The sequence below is a fragment of the Trachemys scripta genome, chromosome 6, assembly GCF_013100865.1.
Source record: "Trachemys scripta elegans isolate TJP31775 chromosome 6, CAS_Tse_1.0, whole genome shotgun sequence".
In the NCBI taxonomy this organism is placed as follows: Eukaryota; Metazoa; Chordata; order Testudines; family Emydidae; genus Trachemys; species Trachemys scripta.
Genome location: NC_048303.1, coordinates 51912302 through 51932608, shown reverse-complemented (window position 1 = coordinate 51932608; position 20307 = coordinate 51912302). Strand labels below are relative to the sequence as shown.

Here is a 20307-nt window from a genome sequence, read left to right as displayed (position 1 = left end):
CTATCTACTAGCGATATACAATAAACTAGGATAACACTAAATGGAAGGTTGTGAGACTACAACCACAGAGCTCTGACTCCAGCCAGGGCAGTGAGCAGGAACTGAGAGTGGGGGAATCAGGGTGGCACCACCTCATATAACTAGGGGAGGGGGCACAGCCACAAGACCCACGCGCCACCCCTCTACAGGTACTTCTAGGCAAAAGGCTCTGGGGCTCCATTGTACTGGGCGCGCACACATCTATGTGGAATACATGTCTGCATCTACTCAAAGAAGAACTTGTTTTATTTCCTAATGCTACTTGAAGATAGTCTCTTAACTACAGTGTTGAGTAGCATTATCATACAAAGACTATTTTATTTATCTACATAGATGTAGAGATTCTTTTACAGGTAACACAAACTCGACTCACTCAGACCAACATATATTTACCATATCATTAAAGCAGACAAATACAATGGAATGAGCAACCAAGACACTGACAATTTATAAATGCACATGTCTGAAGAGATCAGGATACGGGAATCTGAGTTTACAGGTGGTCTAAGTTACTTAATGAGTAAACGAACTAAATGTGACTGGGAAATGGATTATGAACCATCACACGCTACAAGACATTGATCAGGTCTGGGGGACAAAATGAACACTAATATTTCTCCAACAGCAGTTAGTAAAGCAAACACTGATGAAACTGAAATATACCAGAAAAAGTACAAATAAGGAGATAATAAAATTAAATCAGTAAGTGACTGGTAAAAACTTACCAGGTGAGAAGTACTATACAAAAATGTGAAGACTGTACTATAAAAACCTGAAGAATTAGAAAAGGTTTATAAGAGAGTTTATAAAGGATTCTGGGATCACAGCTGCATGGAGAGGTAAAGAAGGTTTTTATTCATTACAAAAATATTAACAAATTATTACCAAGATACATAAAATATTGAGTGACACAGAAAGGGATTGCCAAAAGCTTGTTGACAGAGGGTTATTTGGGAGGGTGAAGGTGCATAAGAAGTCCTTCCCTCTTCCCACACATTTTTAAAAAACAGAACAAACATTAAGAAAAATTATGCTGTCTTTTTTGAGCAAAGAAACGTGAAAAGTAATTGGGGGATATTACAAAGAAATTTTGAATGCTGACCACATTCCCTCTCCAGTAATCTCAGAATTTCTATTCTGCAAGATATTTTATGATGCACTGATATGACTGGAACAATTCATCTATGGCAGCAAGAAAAGTACTTCTGCAACAGTCAATATTTTATACTTGTGGGATACAAAGTAAGTTTACAAAGAAAGACATATATGCTTTCCTTAACTCCATATGCAGATTCTGCTCCTATGTTATTATGCAGCAGGAGTAACTTTGTCACCACAGAACATATTCAGATACCCAAGAGTGGAGAGCTGAAAGAAGCATGGCAGGCTATTTTAGTGGGCCTAAAGTGAAAATTTATGTATAAATGAAAGTAGAATGTTCTTGATGTGTTCCTTTACTTTAATGTAAGTTCTACTGCTCAAAAGATAACTGAAATATTCATGTAGAGATTGCTGTACTCTCACCAACCTCACTATCAGTTCAATTTTTATTAAAATGAATTTAGGCAGTTTTAGTTCTTATCACTAAGTTTCCCTTTTTCTTTCCTTTTACAGCTCAAGTAGTTTCATACATTATATTCCGAGCACAGAGTAGAGCCAGAAGCATATAGCACCTCGGAAAGCAGCACTTGAATAGCAACAATCAAAGAGAGATAAGGAGTGGAGGAAAAAGAGCACCAGTGTCCTCCCCACCTCATTAGTCAGCTGCTATCCTGAGTGAAGGGGGGGAAAGCATATTTTCCCACTCCATCCACTCATAAGTGAAAGACGGATGCTCATCAGAAGATAGCGAAGCTTCTCTGCTGCTATGATGTCTTCATCTCACCTACAAAGACTGCAGAAGTTGTTGGGGCTGCATGTGCTCTCCTCCTGGTGGCACTTTGAGCTACCACTAGAATAGAAACCAAGCCATTCTCTCCTCAAGATCCTAACAGGAACGTGAATTTGATCTCTCCTCCAGTGGGTGAAAAATTGGGCTGAGGAAGATACAACTGAGGTTTTTGTATAACAGCAGATCAAACATTTGCTGAAAGAACAGAGGAAATCCCAACCCTGGCAGATGCTACAAATTCTGCAGCATAACAGAAGAGAGTCCAGCAGAAAGACTGCTCCTTACTCCCTCTCAGCCTGGCTGCTTCTGCAATAAGCAACACACATATCTGGCTTTATTTTTGGAGGGGGAAGGGGTGAAGATATACATAGAGAGACTGTTTTTTCCCCTGCCTCAGAGTACTACATTCCTGAGTCGCACATAAATATTCTTTTTCCATCCACCACCCATATCACCTTTGGGTTGCTGCTGGAGTTTTAAACAGCACCAGATTGTTGTTTAGGCAAGTTCTGGTGCTTCCAGTCCCACCTCTTGACAACAAAGTGCCAAAATAATAAGTGAGGAAAAATTAAAATCTCATTTTGGTTTTCCTGGCTAAATTACAACTAATTTTTTTAAATGACCAAGTTTACTCATTAACTCACCATGACCCTGACTTTGCAATGCATTAAGGCATAATACAGATCACCTTTAAAATGGATCTTTTTTGCATACACTTGACAGACGTGGCAAACCAACAAATATAAAATGTTAAAGATCAAACTGCCTTACAGTTGTAGAACTGAGGGCTATTTTTGAAATATATATTAAAGTACTAGTAACAAAACAAATACTTCAGTGAAAAGAAGAGCCCCTAGATGATCTTTAACATATCCCGACAGTAAATTAATTCAAAGACATGAGACCTCTTAAAAATATTTGCATTTAAGTGAAAATAGTGATTGTGAAAGGGTTCTCAGATCTGGGAGAGATGTATCCAGGATTTGTACAAATCTCTCAATTTCTTCCTATACAACATATCTAAAATGCAACCCTTCCTCTCTGTCCTAAGAGCTAAAACATCCATTCACACATTGATTACCTCATATTACACCATGCCCCCACTGTTCCACCAACTATGCCAGGCTCAATGCCCCATTTGTTGTCTTTTCATTCATCTGAAAGTATCTACATTCACATAATGGAGCGTAAAGTGGATCCAGTAGTGGAAATTCAGAGCTTTCTGATTTAGTGATAAAGTATTGCCAAAAAAGCAACTATGTAAGTTATCTGAAATTGCATAAACCCAGTGAGAGTAATTATGTTTTTAATTAGTTAATTAATTACTTCTGCACCTCCCTTGGCAGAGATTTTAGTTGGAAGATTCAAGTGTCATACCCCTAATAAACCAGAAAACTACAGAATGGGCAAAAGAGACTTTACCTTCACAAAAGGCTGAAATTGCAGCTAGCTGAATTTTCAATGAGGATGTCTGGAGGCCAGACTGATTAATGTAGAAGGTACTCAAGCATCTTGTGTATGGGATTTGCATAAGGATCCAATTGTTTAGCCTCACACGATCTTCCACTTGAAGTCATATGATCGTCCACTGAACTTCTCAGCTAGGAGAACTTGATACTTTCTCAGACACACCAGCTACTGGATCTCTACCCACTCAGAAGCCAAGCTGGAAGCGAGAGAAATGCTAGGTTGGGATGGAGAAGAATGCCCTGGTTCTGGGTGATCAGATCTGACAAATTCCCAAATTTATGGGAGAAGCAGTGACCATCTCCACTGGAAGAGGGAGCTAAACTTGCTGCTGCTAAAGAGGTGTTGAAACTCAAAACCACTACATTCTTGAGTTTAATAGGACCTTGGAAATAAGATGTATTGAGAATAGATATATATCAGCAGCTTCCCACTGTGAAGGATGAATGCATCTAATTTTGTCATTTCCATTCTTTTAGTACAGATTACTATCACTTTCCTGTTTATGCCAGTGACAAAACAGATCCATCCTGAGTTTCTTCACTCCAGGGAGAGCTGATCAGTACTTTCTGACCCAGACTTCAATCATGTGTCCAATATAAGAAATCTAGTGATTTTTAAATTTTTTTAATCATGAGGCTATTTTCTCCCTCATGTAAATATCACCCCCACATTTTAACCATTCACACATTTCCTTTATATATCACTGCTAGTTTTATTGTCCTTTGTTCCATCTTATATGTCAACATAGCATTCTCTTAACTTATAATAAGTCATAGAATCATAGAAATGTAGGGCTGGAAGGGACCATGAGGTCATCTAGTCCAGCTCCCCTGCACTGAGGCAGGACCAAGTATACCTAAACCATCCCTGAAAGGTGTTTGTCCAGTCTGTTCTTAAAAACCTCCAATGACCAGGATTCCACAATTTCCCTTTGAAGCCTATTCCAATACTTAACTACCCTTATAGTTAAACAATTTTTCCTAACATCTAACCTAAATCTCCTTTGATGCAGAGTAAACCAACTACTTCTTGCCCTATCTTCAGCGGACATATAGTCCAATTGATCACCATCCTCGATACAACAGCCCTTAACATATTTGAAGACTTATCAGGTCCCCCGCTCAGTTGTCTTTTCTCAAGACTAAACATGCCCAGTTTTGTTTTTTTCCTCATAGATCAGGTTTTATAAAACCTTGTAGCTCCCCCTGGAATGCTCTCCAGTTTATCCACAGCTTTCTTAAAGTGTGGCACCCAAAACTAGAACAATATGCAGCTGAGGCCTCCCCAGTGCCAAGTAAAGTGAACAAATTACCACTGGTATCTTACATACAACACTCCTGTTAATACATCTCAGAATGATATTAGCCTTTTTTTTTTTCTTTTGCAACTGCATCACATTGTTGTCTCATATTCAATTTGTGATCCACTATAACCCCCAGATTATTTTCTGCAGAACTACTGCCTAGCCAGTTATTCCCCATTTTGTATTTGTGGATTTGACTTTCTCTTCTTAAGTCAGTATTTTGTATTTGTCTTTATTGAATTCCATCTTGTTGATTTCAGATCAATTCTCTATTTTGTCACGATCATTTTGAAGTCATATGATCCACAATTTCTATCAGGAGAAACCAGTTTATGGAAGAAAATGTCAGATACTTTAAAAATAAACACCAAATAATTATGCTTTGTTTAGGATTACGAAAGTGTTTAAAACTTTTCAGTCTTTTTATGTAGCCACTAACCAGGTTAGATAAATTCTTAATATTAACATAAGCATATTTTATTTTAAAACAGATCATATTTATATATACACACCAATAATAAACATTGACAGATTACACTTTTTTTAAACATATATAGAAAAACTAAGTAGAACTGTTAGTAGTTTACCTGTTATAGTACCTTCCTCCCATCATAAACTGATTGTTTGGAGTAGGGCATATTTTGAAACGTTGAATATTTTCACTGGTCCGAAAATAGAGTGAATAATCACCAGGCGTATTATCAGAGGGCCTCACAAGAAAGCTGCACACTTGACCAACTGAAACAATATTAGGATTATTAATAAAGTGCCCAACGCTATTATTTTTCCTTCACAGTACAATCAAAGGGCATTTTCCAAATTTCACTGGATACAAATATGAATTGGAATTTGGAACAAATATGTGTATATTTAGTTTGGAATCCAGACATTTGCTAATTTATTTTGCCCTCTTTAAGCTCCCAATGTAGCAAGTAGCCAACTTCACATACAGATTCATAGATTCCAAGGCTAGAAGGGACCACTGTGATCATCTACTAGTCTGCCCTCCTGTTTAACACAGGCCATAGAACTTCCCCAAAATAATTCCTAGACCATAGCTTTTAGAAAAATAGCCAATCTTGATTTAAAAATTGTCAGTGATGAAGACACTCCACTCAGAAGAGAAAAAACATTCTGACAACATGCTAATATAGATTCCAACAATTAAAAATAGTTTTGATCTAATAAAATATTCAAATGGTAAATACTACTTTGGAGTTTATTTCACCATTTTAAACTTTCTGCTTTACCTATGTTTGAAAGCCTGATATTTTAAATCCTGAAGAAACATTGTCCTCCAATAGAAAAAACAAAATTTACACTATTTATGACACTACCTTCCATATAGTCTTATTCAGATTACTAAATTATAGCTTTTATTAATAGCAAATATTTAAAGTATTTATTACTCAACAAGTAGTGATTAGCTGTTATAATAAAAGTTATTTGACCCGCTGTGTTTGATTGTCTAATACTTTTTTAAAAAAATTATATTAATTATAATGTTTAACTCTTGTAACGTATTATTTGCATTATGGTGATGAAAGTCAGGATCTGGAGCTCATTGTGCTGGGTCCTATTCACACAAAGACAGAGTCCTGCTTTAAAGATTTTACAATCTAATGTATATAGAGTATTATTCTGTGTTGCCTTAACCCCAGCAATGAAAGACAAATACCTGTCATCAGCAAATTGTAAGCCTCTTGTTTGGAGATCTTCCCATGGAACCATCTTAACAAAAGATGAAGAGAACAAATAAAAAAGCAAGATTATCAGCAGTCTCTTTTTGGTTCTGTTGGCCTTCAAGGCTCTGGCTTCTATGAATTAATCTTTAATTAAAGACCTAGTAGGTGGAGTAATTCAATGGAACATAAAATTATGTTACACAAATATCCAGTTCTTTGACAGAATATTTAAACATCTAAAATTAACTGTGAATAAAATTAAATATTTGAAGTAGACATCAAAGTACAAAAGTTTTAGCTATATAAGCTGTCATGTACAAAGTGTATATACTAGATAGATTCAAATAATTACCAGAAAAATTATCTATTGTGATCTATGGCACTTTAACTAATTCTGAATGTAAATGCCCTATCATTACTCTTCATAAGGGGCAAAATACCCAGACAAAGTAGCTGGAGTTGTGCTGTGAATTTCCACAGGAGCTGGGGAAAGGAATTCTCAACCCAAGCTGCAGAAGGGAAGAAAGGCAGCGAAGAAGCGCCAGAGTCACTACTCCAATCTCATAGCTAAAGTAGCCTGTTCAGCCCTGTGTGTGGTGGAGCCATGCCATGACAAATCCCGAGGCTTCAGTCCAGCCTCAAATAACTTATACTCGTAGCTCTGCTGGGTGTCCTCATGTAACAAATGTAAAGTCCATGTATTCATGTCTGAATACTGGTGATGTCATAGCAGAATTTTTGGAAGAATTCTCAATCCATCTCTAACTTAACATACTCAGCAGATGATCTCTCAATGATCTGCCACACACAATCTGCCATCTTCTTGATGGTCACCCCTACTATAATGACCACCCTTCCATGATAACTTTCAGGCAGTGTAGTATACCCCCACCTTTCCTATCCTTTCCATACACATGGCATTTCCAGTACCCATATAGGTGGGAAACAGGATTTGTCTTCTTGCTTGACAAAGACTTACATTTCTAATGTACAAATAAGCAAGTGATTTTCTTTTTCAAGCACCTCAATAGACCTTATCCATCAAAAGAAAATAAGCTCAATTTTTATTTTCCTTTCCAGGTCACGTTTAAAGGACAGTCTCCTGGTGCTTGAACACTTGAAGGACTGTCCAGAGGACCCTCTGAGCAGCAAGCTCATTAGACATGTGGTCTGTAGGTGGTGAGGCTTGAAGCAACTTCCAGGAATGGTGCAGGGGATAATCTCAATAAATGAAGATGATGCAATTAATGAGGCTGTGTTACACCAAACTGGGTGGAAGAACTGCCAGTAGAGTTCAGTGGACTGCAATCCCACAGCAGCAATTCTCTCTCCCCACCCAACATACCTGGAAGTGCTTTCGATCACCAGCCTTTCAGAGATTGTGAAGCTGGTAATACTGGAGGTAGGAGACAGCAACAATGGTGAAAAAAGATCCTAAAGCCAATCAAGTGAATAAGTAGCAGGAAATTCAGCTGAAATACTTAGTTGCCACTCATCTTTTTTCATTGCAAGTGGTTCTACAGATGACAGATGCTACTTTCTGGTCACCAAATCGTGTATGTTATGATTCCATGATTTTCATGCTTCTTAATAAAAATACATATTGATGACTTAACGTTTTGGGATTTTTGGATATAATTGTTAATAGATGAAGCAATTTCAATGAGAAACTTGAGTGCTACAATGTTAAAATCTCATCATTATGGGAAGCTAATAGAGATCACCAACATCAATATATTGGTGATTAAAGTACCAGATCAGTGAATTCAGAACTTTAATTCTTCAAGTGATGGTAAAACTAAAAGATTTTAGAGTTAGATTGGTTTTACAAGAGGTCAGCTCTAGTACATCAATTTCTATAATCAAACAGTAACCCATGTTGCATATTCTGGGTGAAATTCACCACCATCCACAGGGCTCATCCAAGATTTATCCATCACGAAAACCTATTGACACTATCCATAAGTAGCACAAAAGACCAATGTAGAAGCCCACTAGACAGAGGAGAGTATCAACCTTAGCAATTAGTAGAGGGAAAACATGAGGCCAGAAAGAACAGTTAGATTCACCTTTTCAAAGGCAGATAACTTCATAGCTGAAATTTACAAATAGTTTATTCCACAATATTTGTTTTTCTTTAAGAACAAAAACCCTTACATTTTGCCTTCATGTGGGTCTTCTTCACGTCCCTAATGAGAAAATTAACACAGTAAGTGCATGATGCAACAGTCCACGTAATCAATTATATGAAGTTTATTTTCTAAGTTTTTAGCTTTTCTATAGAGGTCAATAATGCTACAAAATAATTCATTTATATTCAAGAAATCATATATTTTTGAACTAAAGGGCTTATTACATAATTCTATGAAAGAGGCTTACTATTTGGTCTACCCTATTTGGGTAGAGAAAGCATATGCCAAAAGCACGCTTTTTAAAAAAAATAAAAATAAAAAAAAATTGAGGGCAACTTTCTTACAATGATCAAAGGATTTATTTATTTTTGTGCTTCTTTCCCAAATCCCTGTTTACATGAAGGAAATTCACCCCCCTGTAACTACACTGATCAAGTTACACTGGTACAAACCCCTTATGTAGATGAGCTATACTAGAATTAAGTGGGGTTTACACCAGTGCACCTTACATAAGTATGTATTAAACCCCACTACATGCCTATGTAGTACAGTATTAATGGTTTCCAGAACTCAAAATTAGTAGTAGTTTTGGTACAAGCAAACATGACTTGATAACATTTATGTGCAAACAAAGTATAAATCAGCAATATATACATATACACACACACACACACACACACACACACACACATGTTGCTTTAGAACAGGGCTGGGCAAACTTTTTGGCCCGAGGGCCACATCTGGGAATAGAAATTGTATGGCAGGCCATGAATGCTCAGAAAATTGGGGTTGGGGTGCAGGAGGGGGTGCGGGCTTTGGTTGGGGGTGCAGGCTCTGGGGTGGGACCAAAAATGAGTTCAGGGTGCAGGAGGGGACTCCAGGCTGGGGAGTGTGTGTGGGGGGCGAGGGGGGAGGAGTGAGTGCTCCAGCTGGGGTTGCGGGCTCTAGGGTGGAACTGGGGATGAGGAGTTTGGGGTGTAGGAGGGTGTTCTGGGCTGGGACCGAGTGGTTAGGAGGGCGGGAGAGAGATCAGGGCTGGGGCATGGGGAGAGGGTCAGGGATGCAGGCTCTGGGAGGCGCTTACCTCAAGCGGCTCCCAGAAGCAGCAGCATGTCCCTTCTCCAGCTCCTACGAGGAGGCATGGCCAGGCAGTTCCGCATGCTGCCCCATCCACAGGCACCGCCCCTGCAGCTCCCCCGGAAGGGGGCCATGCTGTGGCTTCTAGGAGCCGTATCGAGTGGCCCCGGACCCTGTGTCCCAGCTGGAGCACTGTAGTGGGGCTGTGCAGCTGCTTCTGGGAGCCACGTGGAAAGGCTCCCGACCTTGCTCCCTGGCTAGAGAGCCTGAGCAGCCCAAGCCCCAGACCCCGCTTCCCAGTAGGAGCTCGAGGGCCATCTTAAAACGGCTGGTAAGCTGTAGTTTACCCACCCCTGCTTTAGAAGGACCAGTTTCATAAAGCTGAAAAAAATTATGAGCCAAATCAGCTTGGAGACAGACTATAAACAGAAAATGTGACTGATAATTAGGAATCATTTAGAAACATTTTACTAGCTGCCCCAAAAGCCATAACTGAGACAGAAGGCAGCAAATGGGTTAAAAAACAACCTGGCTTAGAGGGAAAAGCGCTATGAAAAACAATATATAACAGATGGAAGCATGGGGAAGTTGACTATAATAAATAAAAAATCAGAAGCTAGCATTAGTAGAAAATTGATAAAGGAAGCAAAGGGACATAAGGAGAAATGACCGGCAGAATTAGGAACAATAAAGAGGGTTTTTTTTTTAGTATATTTGAACAAAAAGAATCCTAACAATGCTATTGGTCCATCACTAGGTACAAATGGTAGAATTGTAAGTAATAATGCAGAAAATGCAGAAGTGTTCAATACATATTTTTGTCCCTTATTTGGGGAAAAAGGGATGTTATAGTCATGAGAGGAGATGATGATGATGATGAAGAAACCATTCCAATGGTAACTCAGGAGGATGTTAAACAGCAGCTACTGAAGTTAAACATTTTATAATCAGCAAGTCCGGATAACTTGCATCCGAGAGTTTCAGAAGAGGTGCTCAAGGAGCTCACTGGATTGCTAATGTTGATTTTCGATAAGCCTTAGAACACGAGGGATGTTCTAGAAGAGTGGAATAAAGCTAATGTTGTGCCAATATTTAAAAATGATAAACTCAGGCAATTATAGACCTGTCAACCTAACATTCATTACAGGACAGATTATTGAGCAGCTGATAATAAGTATCCAAGAAGAGTAATATAATAAATGCCAATCAACATGGGTGTATGGAAAATAAACCTTGACAAGTTAACTTGCTATCTTCTTTTGATGAGATTTCAAATTTGGTTGATAAAGCTAATACTATTGATGTAATATATTTAGACTTCTGTAAGACATCTGAGTTGGTACTGCACAACATTTTGATTAAAAAACTAGAACACCACAAAAAACAAACATGGCATACATTGAATGGATTAAAAACAGTCGGTCTGGTCTTAAAATGTAATTTTAAATGGAGAATCATCAAGAAGGTACATTTCTAGCTGGGCTCCATAGCAATTAGTTCTTGGTCTTATGCTATTTAACTTTTTTATATTAATCAATAACCTGAATGGAAAAAAAATCATTATTGATTAAGTTTGCAGATGACAGACTGGTAAAGAATGAAGAGTACGGTTCAGTGATACTAAGTGATCCCGATCACTCTGTAAGCAGGGCACAAGCAAACAATATTCATTTTAATATATCTAAATGTAAAATCTACATCTGCATAGAATGTAGGCCATACATACAGCATGGGAGACTATCCTGGGAAGCAGTATCTCTGAAAAAAACTTGGAGGTCATGCTGACTAATTAGCTGAACATGAATTCCCAGTGTGATCCTGTGGTCAAAATGGCTAATGTGATCTTTGGATGGGGACTACTGAGTAGACATATTCTATTACCTCTGGTGTTGGCACGGTGAGAGCTCTAGTGGAACACTGTCCAGTTCTGATATCCACAATTCAAGAAAGACATTGAAAAATTGGAGAGGGTTCAGTAAAGAGCCACAAGACTGATTAGAGGATTGGAAAACATGCCTTATAGTGAAAGGCTCAAGGAGCGCACTCTATTTAGTTTATCAGAGATAAGGTTAAGGGATAATTTGATCAGTCTAAGTATCTTCAAGGAGGGCAGAAATTTGATGATAGAGGGCTCTTTAATCTAGCAGACGTTTGTGTAATAAGATTCAATGGCTAGAAGTTGAAGCTAGCCAAATTCAGGCTGGAAATAAGATGCATATTTTGAATAGTGATGGTAATTAACCAGTGAAAGAGTTTACCAAGGACTCTGATGGATTCACCATCTCCAACAATTTTTAAATCAAGACTTGATTTTTTTCTAAAATATGTGCTCTAGTTCAAACAGGAATTAATTCAGAGAAATTCTATGGCCTGTGTTACGCAGGAGGTGAGACTAGATGATCACAGTCATTCCTTCTGGCTTTAATCCATGACTCTTAATGCAGACTGGGCATAGGATTTGAAAGAGACAGCTAAAAACTACATACATTAATATAGTAGTACAGTAGATAATAGTAATGTGCATAATGCATCCACCCTGGGACAGTAAGAGATATTGCAGGATGGGCTAACATATTGCAGACTGTCAGAGTCTTCAAATCAGATGATGTGCTCCACCAGTTATCTACACAGTATCACTAAGCTGCTACAAGTTGTCCGATTTTTTGCACTGTGTTATAAATAGCTTCTCCTCCGACAATCTTGTACAAGGGAATTCCATTTTCCTTCTCAATTAGACTGTGTATGTGTTGATTTAATGCTTGTGAATAGTGTGGATTAACAGTTCTGAGGACTGAATTAGTCTACTGTAGTTATTCATGAAAAAGTACAGAAGCAGGAGCAGTACACAGTTCTTCACACCACATTGATAATATGCATCAAACTTGACCTGTTTACGTTACCTCCAAAAGTGAGAGATTAGTTCAGTGCCCATGCTTATTTATTCTTTACACACTACAGTGGGCTAACTGGCACCAATTCTTGGGTGATGACAGTTTTGGTGAAGCAGAGACTTGTCCACTCAAAAATGAACTGGAGTAAAAAATTCCCTTCAGATGGGACCAAAAAGAAAACTGAAATGGTAATTTTCAATTATTACTGACATGAGGTGGATCGACCTTATACCCTACACACAGAAGGCCAGAGCCCAGATTCTCCAGTACTGTCCATTCACTCTGAATTCTCAGATAGCAAGCAGCTACTGCTAGTGTACAGTTGGCAGAGACAGTGACGCTTCCCCCAGTCCCAGTGAAGAGACATGCAGAGTAGGGGTGGCTTGGTAGAACCAAACCAAGGGTGGTCCGCAGCAGAGCTCGATTAAACCAATTCTCCCCTGACATAAGGTGTCTCAGGGTCACTTGACTGCCCTAATTAATACCGGGGCCCGCATGGTTGATGTTGAATCAGGGAGCTTTAACGAACAACTTGACATGCCCTCTTGTCCCATCCCCCGTTCTGAATGGAACTCTCATGAGGGGGAGCCTTTGTACATATAAACTTCATCAATTTGGATGCGTCACTGACCGGGAGCTGCCGGAGGTAAGCCCATGCCCCAACCCTGCGTCCCAATCCCTTGCCCCAGCCCTAAACCGCCCCCCAACTCAGAGCCCCTTCTTGCACCCCAAACCCCTCATCCCCAGCCCAACCCCAGAGCCCTGACCCCCTCCCACACCCCTACCCTGCTCCGGTTTGAAAATCACTGCTCTAAACCCAGCTGTTCCTACAATACAAGAGACCCTGCCATTCATTGTAAGTATTTTGTGGGGCTTCCTGAAGTGCCACAATACCTTCCATTTTTCTAGTGAAGTATCCAAATTGATGAAGTTAATATGTACAAAGGCATCTTTTAAAAAGTTGAAGTCAAATCCTAGTGAGGTAAATAGAAAGAAGCATAAATACTGTCAAATTAAGTGTAAAAATGTAATAAGAAAAGCCAAAGAGGAGTTTGAAGAACAGCTAGCCAAAAACTCAAAAGGTAATAACAAAATGTTTTTTAAGTACACCAGAAGAATGAAGCCTGCTAAACAACCAGTGGGATCCCTGGATGATCGAGATACAAAAGGAGTGCTTAAAGACGATAAAGTCATGGAGGAGAAACTAAATGGATTCTTTGCTTCAGTCTTCCCAAATCTGAGCTGGCTTTTGTAGGTGACAAATCTGAGGAATTGTCACAGATTGAGGTGTCACTAGGGGAGATTTTGGAATTAATTGATAAACTTAACAGTAACAAGTCACCGGGACCAGATGGCATTCACCCAAGAGTTCGGAAAGAACTCAAATGTGAAATTGCGAAACTATTAACTATGGTTTGTAACCTGTTTTTTAAATTGGCTTCTGCACCCAATGACTGGAAGATAGCTAATGTAATGCCAATATTTTAAAAGGGTTCTAGAGGTGATCCCAGCAATTATAGACAGGTAAGTCTAACGTCAGTACTGGGCAAATTAGTTGAAACAAGAGTAAAGAATAAAATTGTCAGACACATAGAAGAACATAAATTGTTGGGCAAAAGTCAACATGGTGTCTCTACCGGGAAATCGTGTCTTACTAATCTATTAGAGTTCTTTGAAGGGGTCAACAAACATGTGGACAAGGGGGATCCAGTGGACATAGTGTAGTTAGATTTCCAGAAAATCTTTGACAAGGTCCCTCACCAAAAGGCTCTTATGTAAATTAAGTTGTCATGGGATGAGAAGGAAGGTCCTCTCATGGACTGAGAACTGGTTAAAAGACAGGGAACAAAGGGTAGGAATAAATGGTAAATTCTCAGAATGGAGAGGTGTAACTAGTGGTGTTACCCAAGGGTCAGTCCTAGGACCAATCCTATTCAACTTATTTATAAATGATCTGGAGAAAGGGTAAAAAGTGAGGTGGCAAAGTTTGCAGATGATACTAAACTGCTCAAGAGTTAAGACCAAAGCAGACTGTGAAGAACTTCAAAAAGATCTCACAAAACTAAGTGATTGGGCAACAAAATGGCAAAAGAAATTTAATGTGGATAAATGTAAAGTAATGCACATTGGAAAAAATAACCCCCACTATACGTACAATATGATGGGGGCTAATTTAGCTATAATGAATCAGGAAAGATCTTGGAGTCATTGTGGATAGTTCTCTGAAGACGTCCACGCAGTGTGCAGAGGCGGTCAAAAAAGCAAACAGGATGTTAGCAATCATTAAAAAGGGGATAGATAATAAGATGGAGAGTATCTTATTGCTCTTATATAAATCTATGGTACGCCCACATCTTGAATACTGTGTACAGATGTGGTGGTCTCATCTCAAAAAAGATATACTGGCATTAGAAAAGGTTCAGAGAAGGGCAACTAAAATGATTAGGGGTTTGGAACGGGTCCCATATGAGGAGAGATTAAAGAGGCTAGGACTTTTCAGCTTGGAAAAGAGAAGACTAAGGGGGGATATGATAGAGGTATATAAAATCATGAGTGGTATGGAGAAAGTAAATAAGGAAAAGTTATTTACTTGTTCCCATAATACAAGAACTAGGGGCCGCCAAATGAAATTAATGGGCAGCAGGTTTAAAACAAATAAAATAAGTAGTTCTTCACACAGCGCACAGTCAACTTATGGAACTCCTTGCCTGAGGAGGTTGTGAAGCCTAGGATTATAACAGTGTTTAAAAGAGAACTGGATAAATTCATGGAGGTTAAGTCCGTTAATGGCTATTAGCCAGGATGGGTAAGGAATAGTGTCCCTAGCCTCTGTTTGTCAGAGGGCGGAGATGGATGGCAGGAGAGAGATCACCTGTTAGGTTCATTTCTTCTGGGGCCCCTGGCATTGGCAGCTGTCAGTAGACAGGATACTGGGCTGGATGGACCTTTGGTCTGACCCAGTACGGCCATTCTTATGTTCTTAACCCAACGCCCCCTCCCACACCCTGAACCCCTCATCCCCGGCCCCACCTCACAGCCCTCATCCCTGCACCCCAAACCTCTGCCCAACCCTGAGCCCCTCCCACACCCCAAACCCCTCATCCCCAGCTCCGTTGGGTCATGGGCATCAATAATTTTCTTCAGCTGGGTCACCAGAAAAAAAGTTTGAAAACCACTGGTTTACAGAACTGTCTATGAACAAAGTCACAATGCCATTCATCTGTACAAAATTAGAATAAACTTATTTGCCAAGAACTAGTTTGGCCTTCATTATTTTCAATTTCAGACATGTGTCTTAAGGAGTTACTATATATCAGGGGTAGGCAACTTATGGCACGGGTGCCAAAGGCAGCATGCAAGCTGATTTTCAGTGGCACTCACACTGCCCAGGTCCTGGCCACCGGTCTGAGGGGCTCTGCATTTTAATTTAATTTTAAATGAAGCTTCTTAAACATTTTAAAAACCTTATTTACTTTACATACAACAACAGTTTAGTTATATATTATAGACGTATAGAAACAGACCTTCTAAAAACGTTAAAATGTATTACTGGCACGCAAAACCTTAAATTAGAGTGAATAAATGAAGACTCAGCACCCCACTTCTGAAAGGTTGCCAACCCCTGCTATATGTGTTGATAAATGGGAGATCTGATTATTACATTTTAAAAGAAAACTGAAAATACACCACAGTAGGAAGCTTGGCAGTTACACTACATATTGTGGCTCTTGTATATTAATACTTAGAGAATCTTAAGTGTTAGAACCGATTTACGTAGATAACACTTACCACTTCTTCTACCAGGTCTTCTACAATAAGGCCTTGTTCATCTGTCCGTAGATTTGTAACCCACATCCAACCGTCTTCCAATTCATTATGGACAATAAACATGTCTCCTTTAAGGAAACTGAAGAAAGCTACAGTAAGACTATTCAACTAGGACTGCAATCAAGGTGCAATAGTTTTGGCGAGGATAATAAATTGAACATAACTCAACCAAAATTTTCAAAACTTTAAAAGATGGCGGAAGCATAAAAAACACTGTATTTGCTATCCCAAGAGTGTATCACAAGTCAGTCTGTTTACACATCATGACATTAGCACCTGTTAGATACTGACACATTAGATTTATTTGGATTTCTAATACTTGTTAATTTCTGGAGACACTTTTAATGTTCTACTGAATTATGCAACACTAGCACCATATTACAATCAATGTTAAAGAGACAATATCCAATCAAATCAAATCCCAAATAAAAATAAGAAAAATCAAAGACAGACATACATGTATATACCAGTATCGTATTTATAAAAGAAAGTAGCAATTTTACCTAATTTCACAACATTGTAAACCCTACATATGAAGGGAGAGGTTTCTGGGACCCTGTATATGAAAGCAGGCCTTTTAGTTACTATAAATGCAGGTGCTAACGCCCTACAAAATGGTGCAGAGTACTGTAATTACCACTGGATCATGATGGTAGATGGACCTTGTCAGAAATATAATACAGGTTAGAGCATGCTTGAAAGCTTGTATTTACTACAGTTAATTCAAGTTATAACTCAAGTACTGTCCTAACTCACCTTCTCTTTCTAATATCCTGGGAACAAAATGGCTACAACACTGCAAACAACACTGGAAGATAATGAATTTTGCCATCTGAAATTGAAACTCCACAACATGAAACAAAAGAAAGCAAAACCTAAGGCAACATCTACTTCCTTAGAAAATGCCAAGAAACAAAACATTATCCCCAAAGGGCTCACCATCTATAACCCTCTGACCACTACATACAATTCCAAGTATGACAACGAGCTCTGCAGGAGGACTTCAAAAAAAACTGAGGAACCATCTCCTGCATCTCTCATACTCCAGAAGGGACCACCTCAAACACAAAATGATCACATATTCTCACATATTGGAAAGAAAAAAAGCAGGAAACCTACCTGGAGATCATGGAAGAAACCACCAAAAAAATCTATCAAAGAAACCTGAAGACAGCCTCCAAAACAAAAACAAAAAGTGGAACCAAGAACAACAACTCCGCTACAATCCACTGAACACCACTTCTGGAAGAAACCACAGCACCAGGACCCACACCATGTGAACTTCTACCCCACTACACCGTGATACCATACTAACATGTACAAAACTAGAAGAATTATTTTGCCAACTCCACTTCAAAAAATTCTTTCACACCACCACCCATAGCTACCACATTCCCACCAACAGCCATAAGATAAAAATTATCTGACTGGACACCCCACCACACACTTGATCATTGCACTGATTGCTTCAGGGGGAAAAAAAATAATATAAAATCCTTAAACATCATATCCACCACCATCTCTCCACTGACAAGAGGATAGTTATACAATTCCTGAAATCCAATCACAAAAAGCTAGTGATCAAACCAGAAGACAAAGGGGGTGCCATCATAGTTCTCAACTGTAATGACTACATTAACAAGGCCAACTGACAACTCTCCAACACCACCTCCTATAAAGAACTCAAAGACCTCACAACACATTTCACCCAGGAATTAAAAGCTGTCATCAAATCCTTCTCCAAACAACTACAAGGAAAACTGTACAACTTTATCTTAAACCCATCCCAGGGACCTTCTACATGCTTTCCAAGATACACAAATAAGGGAACCCAGGCAGACCCATCATATCTGGCCACGGTACTCTTACTGAAGGAATATCAGGAGTCAGAAACCAGAATCAAATCACTCACTACACAGAGGGCCAGTTTCCTCCAGGATACAATTGACTTCCTCCAGAAACTCAGCAACATTAACAACCTCCCTCAGACTAGCATCCCTGCCACCTCCCTGTACACCAATAACCCTCATAATGACTCCATCACTGCCTGCCTCAAAAATCTACAAGACAATGGACATCACACAGCTATCCACCCCAAACACATCACTAAACTCATCCATTTCCTCCTGACCCGTAACAATTTTATATTAAAAATAAACAGTTTGTCCAAATCATGGGAACAGCCAGGAGTACAAGGATGGCTCCCCAACATGCCAACCTCTTCATGGGCCACCTCGAAGAAGAATTTCTGGACAAATGTAGCATGAAACCAATCATATACCTGAGATACGTTGAGTGACATTTTCATCCTTGGACAAATGACCTACACACCCTCACAGACTTCCGCCACAACTTCAACAACCACCATCCATCCACCAAACTCTCTCTAGAACACTCCCACACCAGCATCAACTTTCTGCCCACCACAGTCAGCTTCGAAAATGAAACCATACAGACAACTATATACCAAAACCCATTGATCACCACACCTACCTTCACGGATCCAGTAATCACCCAAACATACCAAGAAATCGATTATCTACAACCAGACACACAAATACCACAGAATAGGCTCCAAGGATAAAGTCCAGGATACACACCTTAACACATTTAAAACTTCCTTCACCAAAAAGGACACTCCATCAGGGAAGTGAATCGCATCTCAAATACCTGCTTCGAAATGGGGGGGAGCGGGGAGGAACTCAGATCACATATTCCTACTTATCACCTATTACCCCACAGGGAGTATCACCAAACAATTACAACCTGTACTCAATGGGGACTACACCCTGAAAGAAATCTTACCTGAACCCCCTCTTCTGGCCTTCAAACAACCCCCCACAACCTTGCCAAGTTCATCATCAGAGGCAAGCTCCCCACAGACCAGTGACACCCCCTTTTATGTCATATGCAGAGGTGTTAACAAGCCACTTCACTTTGAATGGCCTCTTACAATATATTAACTATTTATAAACAATCTGCTTTAACATGGCTTGGTGGTCGCAGCAGAGCGCTGGGAGAGAGCTCTCCCAGCACTCTAAAAAACCCCACCTCCATGAGGGGCATAGCTACCAGCGCTGGTGCACTGTCTACACAGGCACTTTACAGCGCTGAAACTTGCTGTGCTCAGGGGGGTGTTTTTTCAGAGAAAGTTGCAGCGCTGTAAAGTGCAAGTATAGACAAGCCCTCAGTAAGGAGTCTCAACTCTACATTGAAGATATAGCCAAGTCAATGTCGCCTATGCTGAGTCCTGGAGCATAGGCTGTTGCCTCTGGAGTTTCTCCTCAGCATGCCTTTCAAAAGGAAGAGTCTTAACATTTCTATAGCTCTTATCACCCAAGTGCTTCCCATGTAAATTGGATATGCATGGCAAGGTCACTAGTGGATTTAATGGAATTTTCTATTCTTCCTCCTTACCTGGTGGAGGAAGTTCTACTTCCTATATACAATTATAGGTTTCCTCCTCTTCTATCAATCTGGTTGTGATAAAAAAGCTCTCTCAAAAAGACAGCTCTCATAACGTGCTCTACAGTGGTCAGACTGGATTAGTATGATCTGCACTGGAAACTCATTCCACTGATAAACCCCTCTCAAATAAGGATATTTTAACTCCAGCTCTCATACACTTTATTCTGATATTCACGAAACCTTTCTCCAGATATCAAAAGCAGATAGCAACAGCCAGAGTCTCAATGCAGTTAGCATGGTAAGTTGCACTCCCAGAAGACAACCCAAGAGTGTCCCTACCAGTGATTACCACCAAACATCAGGGTCCATTTAGTGGCTACTTCAGCCTTATAATGTCCTGTTCAAAATTAGGCTATGTCTACCCTAGAGACCTTACAGCAGCACAGCTGTACCGATGCAGCTGTGCCACTGTAAGGTTTTCTGTGTAGCCGTTCTATGCCGACGGGAGAGAGCTCTCCAATCAACATAATTAAACCATCCCCAATGAGCAGTGATAGCTATGTCAGCGGGAGAGCATCTCTCA

At 39.6% G+C, this 20307-nt stretch overlaps 1 protein-coding gene across 1 annotated transcript in view; it reads right to left on the bottom strand.

Moving 5' to 3' along the window:
- Positions 1-20307, bottom strand: part of RASA1 (RAS p21 protein activator 1) — a 111791-nt gene that overhangs the window by 53565 nt on the left and 37919 nt on the right. The window contains exons 5-8 of the mRNA XM_034774895.1: positions 16278-16395; positions 8546-8577; positions 6382-6434; positions 5291-5441 (exon numbers count right to left, since the gene is read on the bottom strand). Of these exons, the coding sequence (XP_034630786.1) occupies positions 5291-5441; positions 6382-6434; positions 8546-8577; positions 16278-16395 (354 nt within the window). The remainder of the gene's footprint in view (positions 1-5290; positions 5442-6381; positions 6435-8545; positions 8578-16277; positions 16396-20307) is intronic.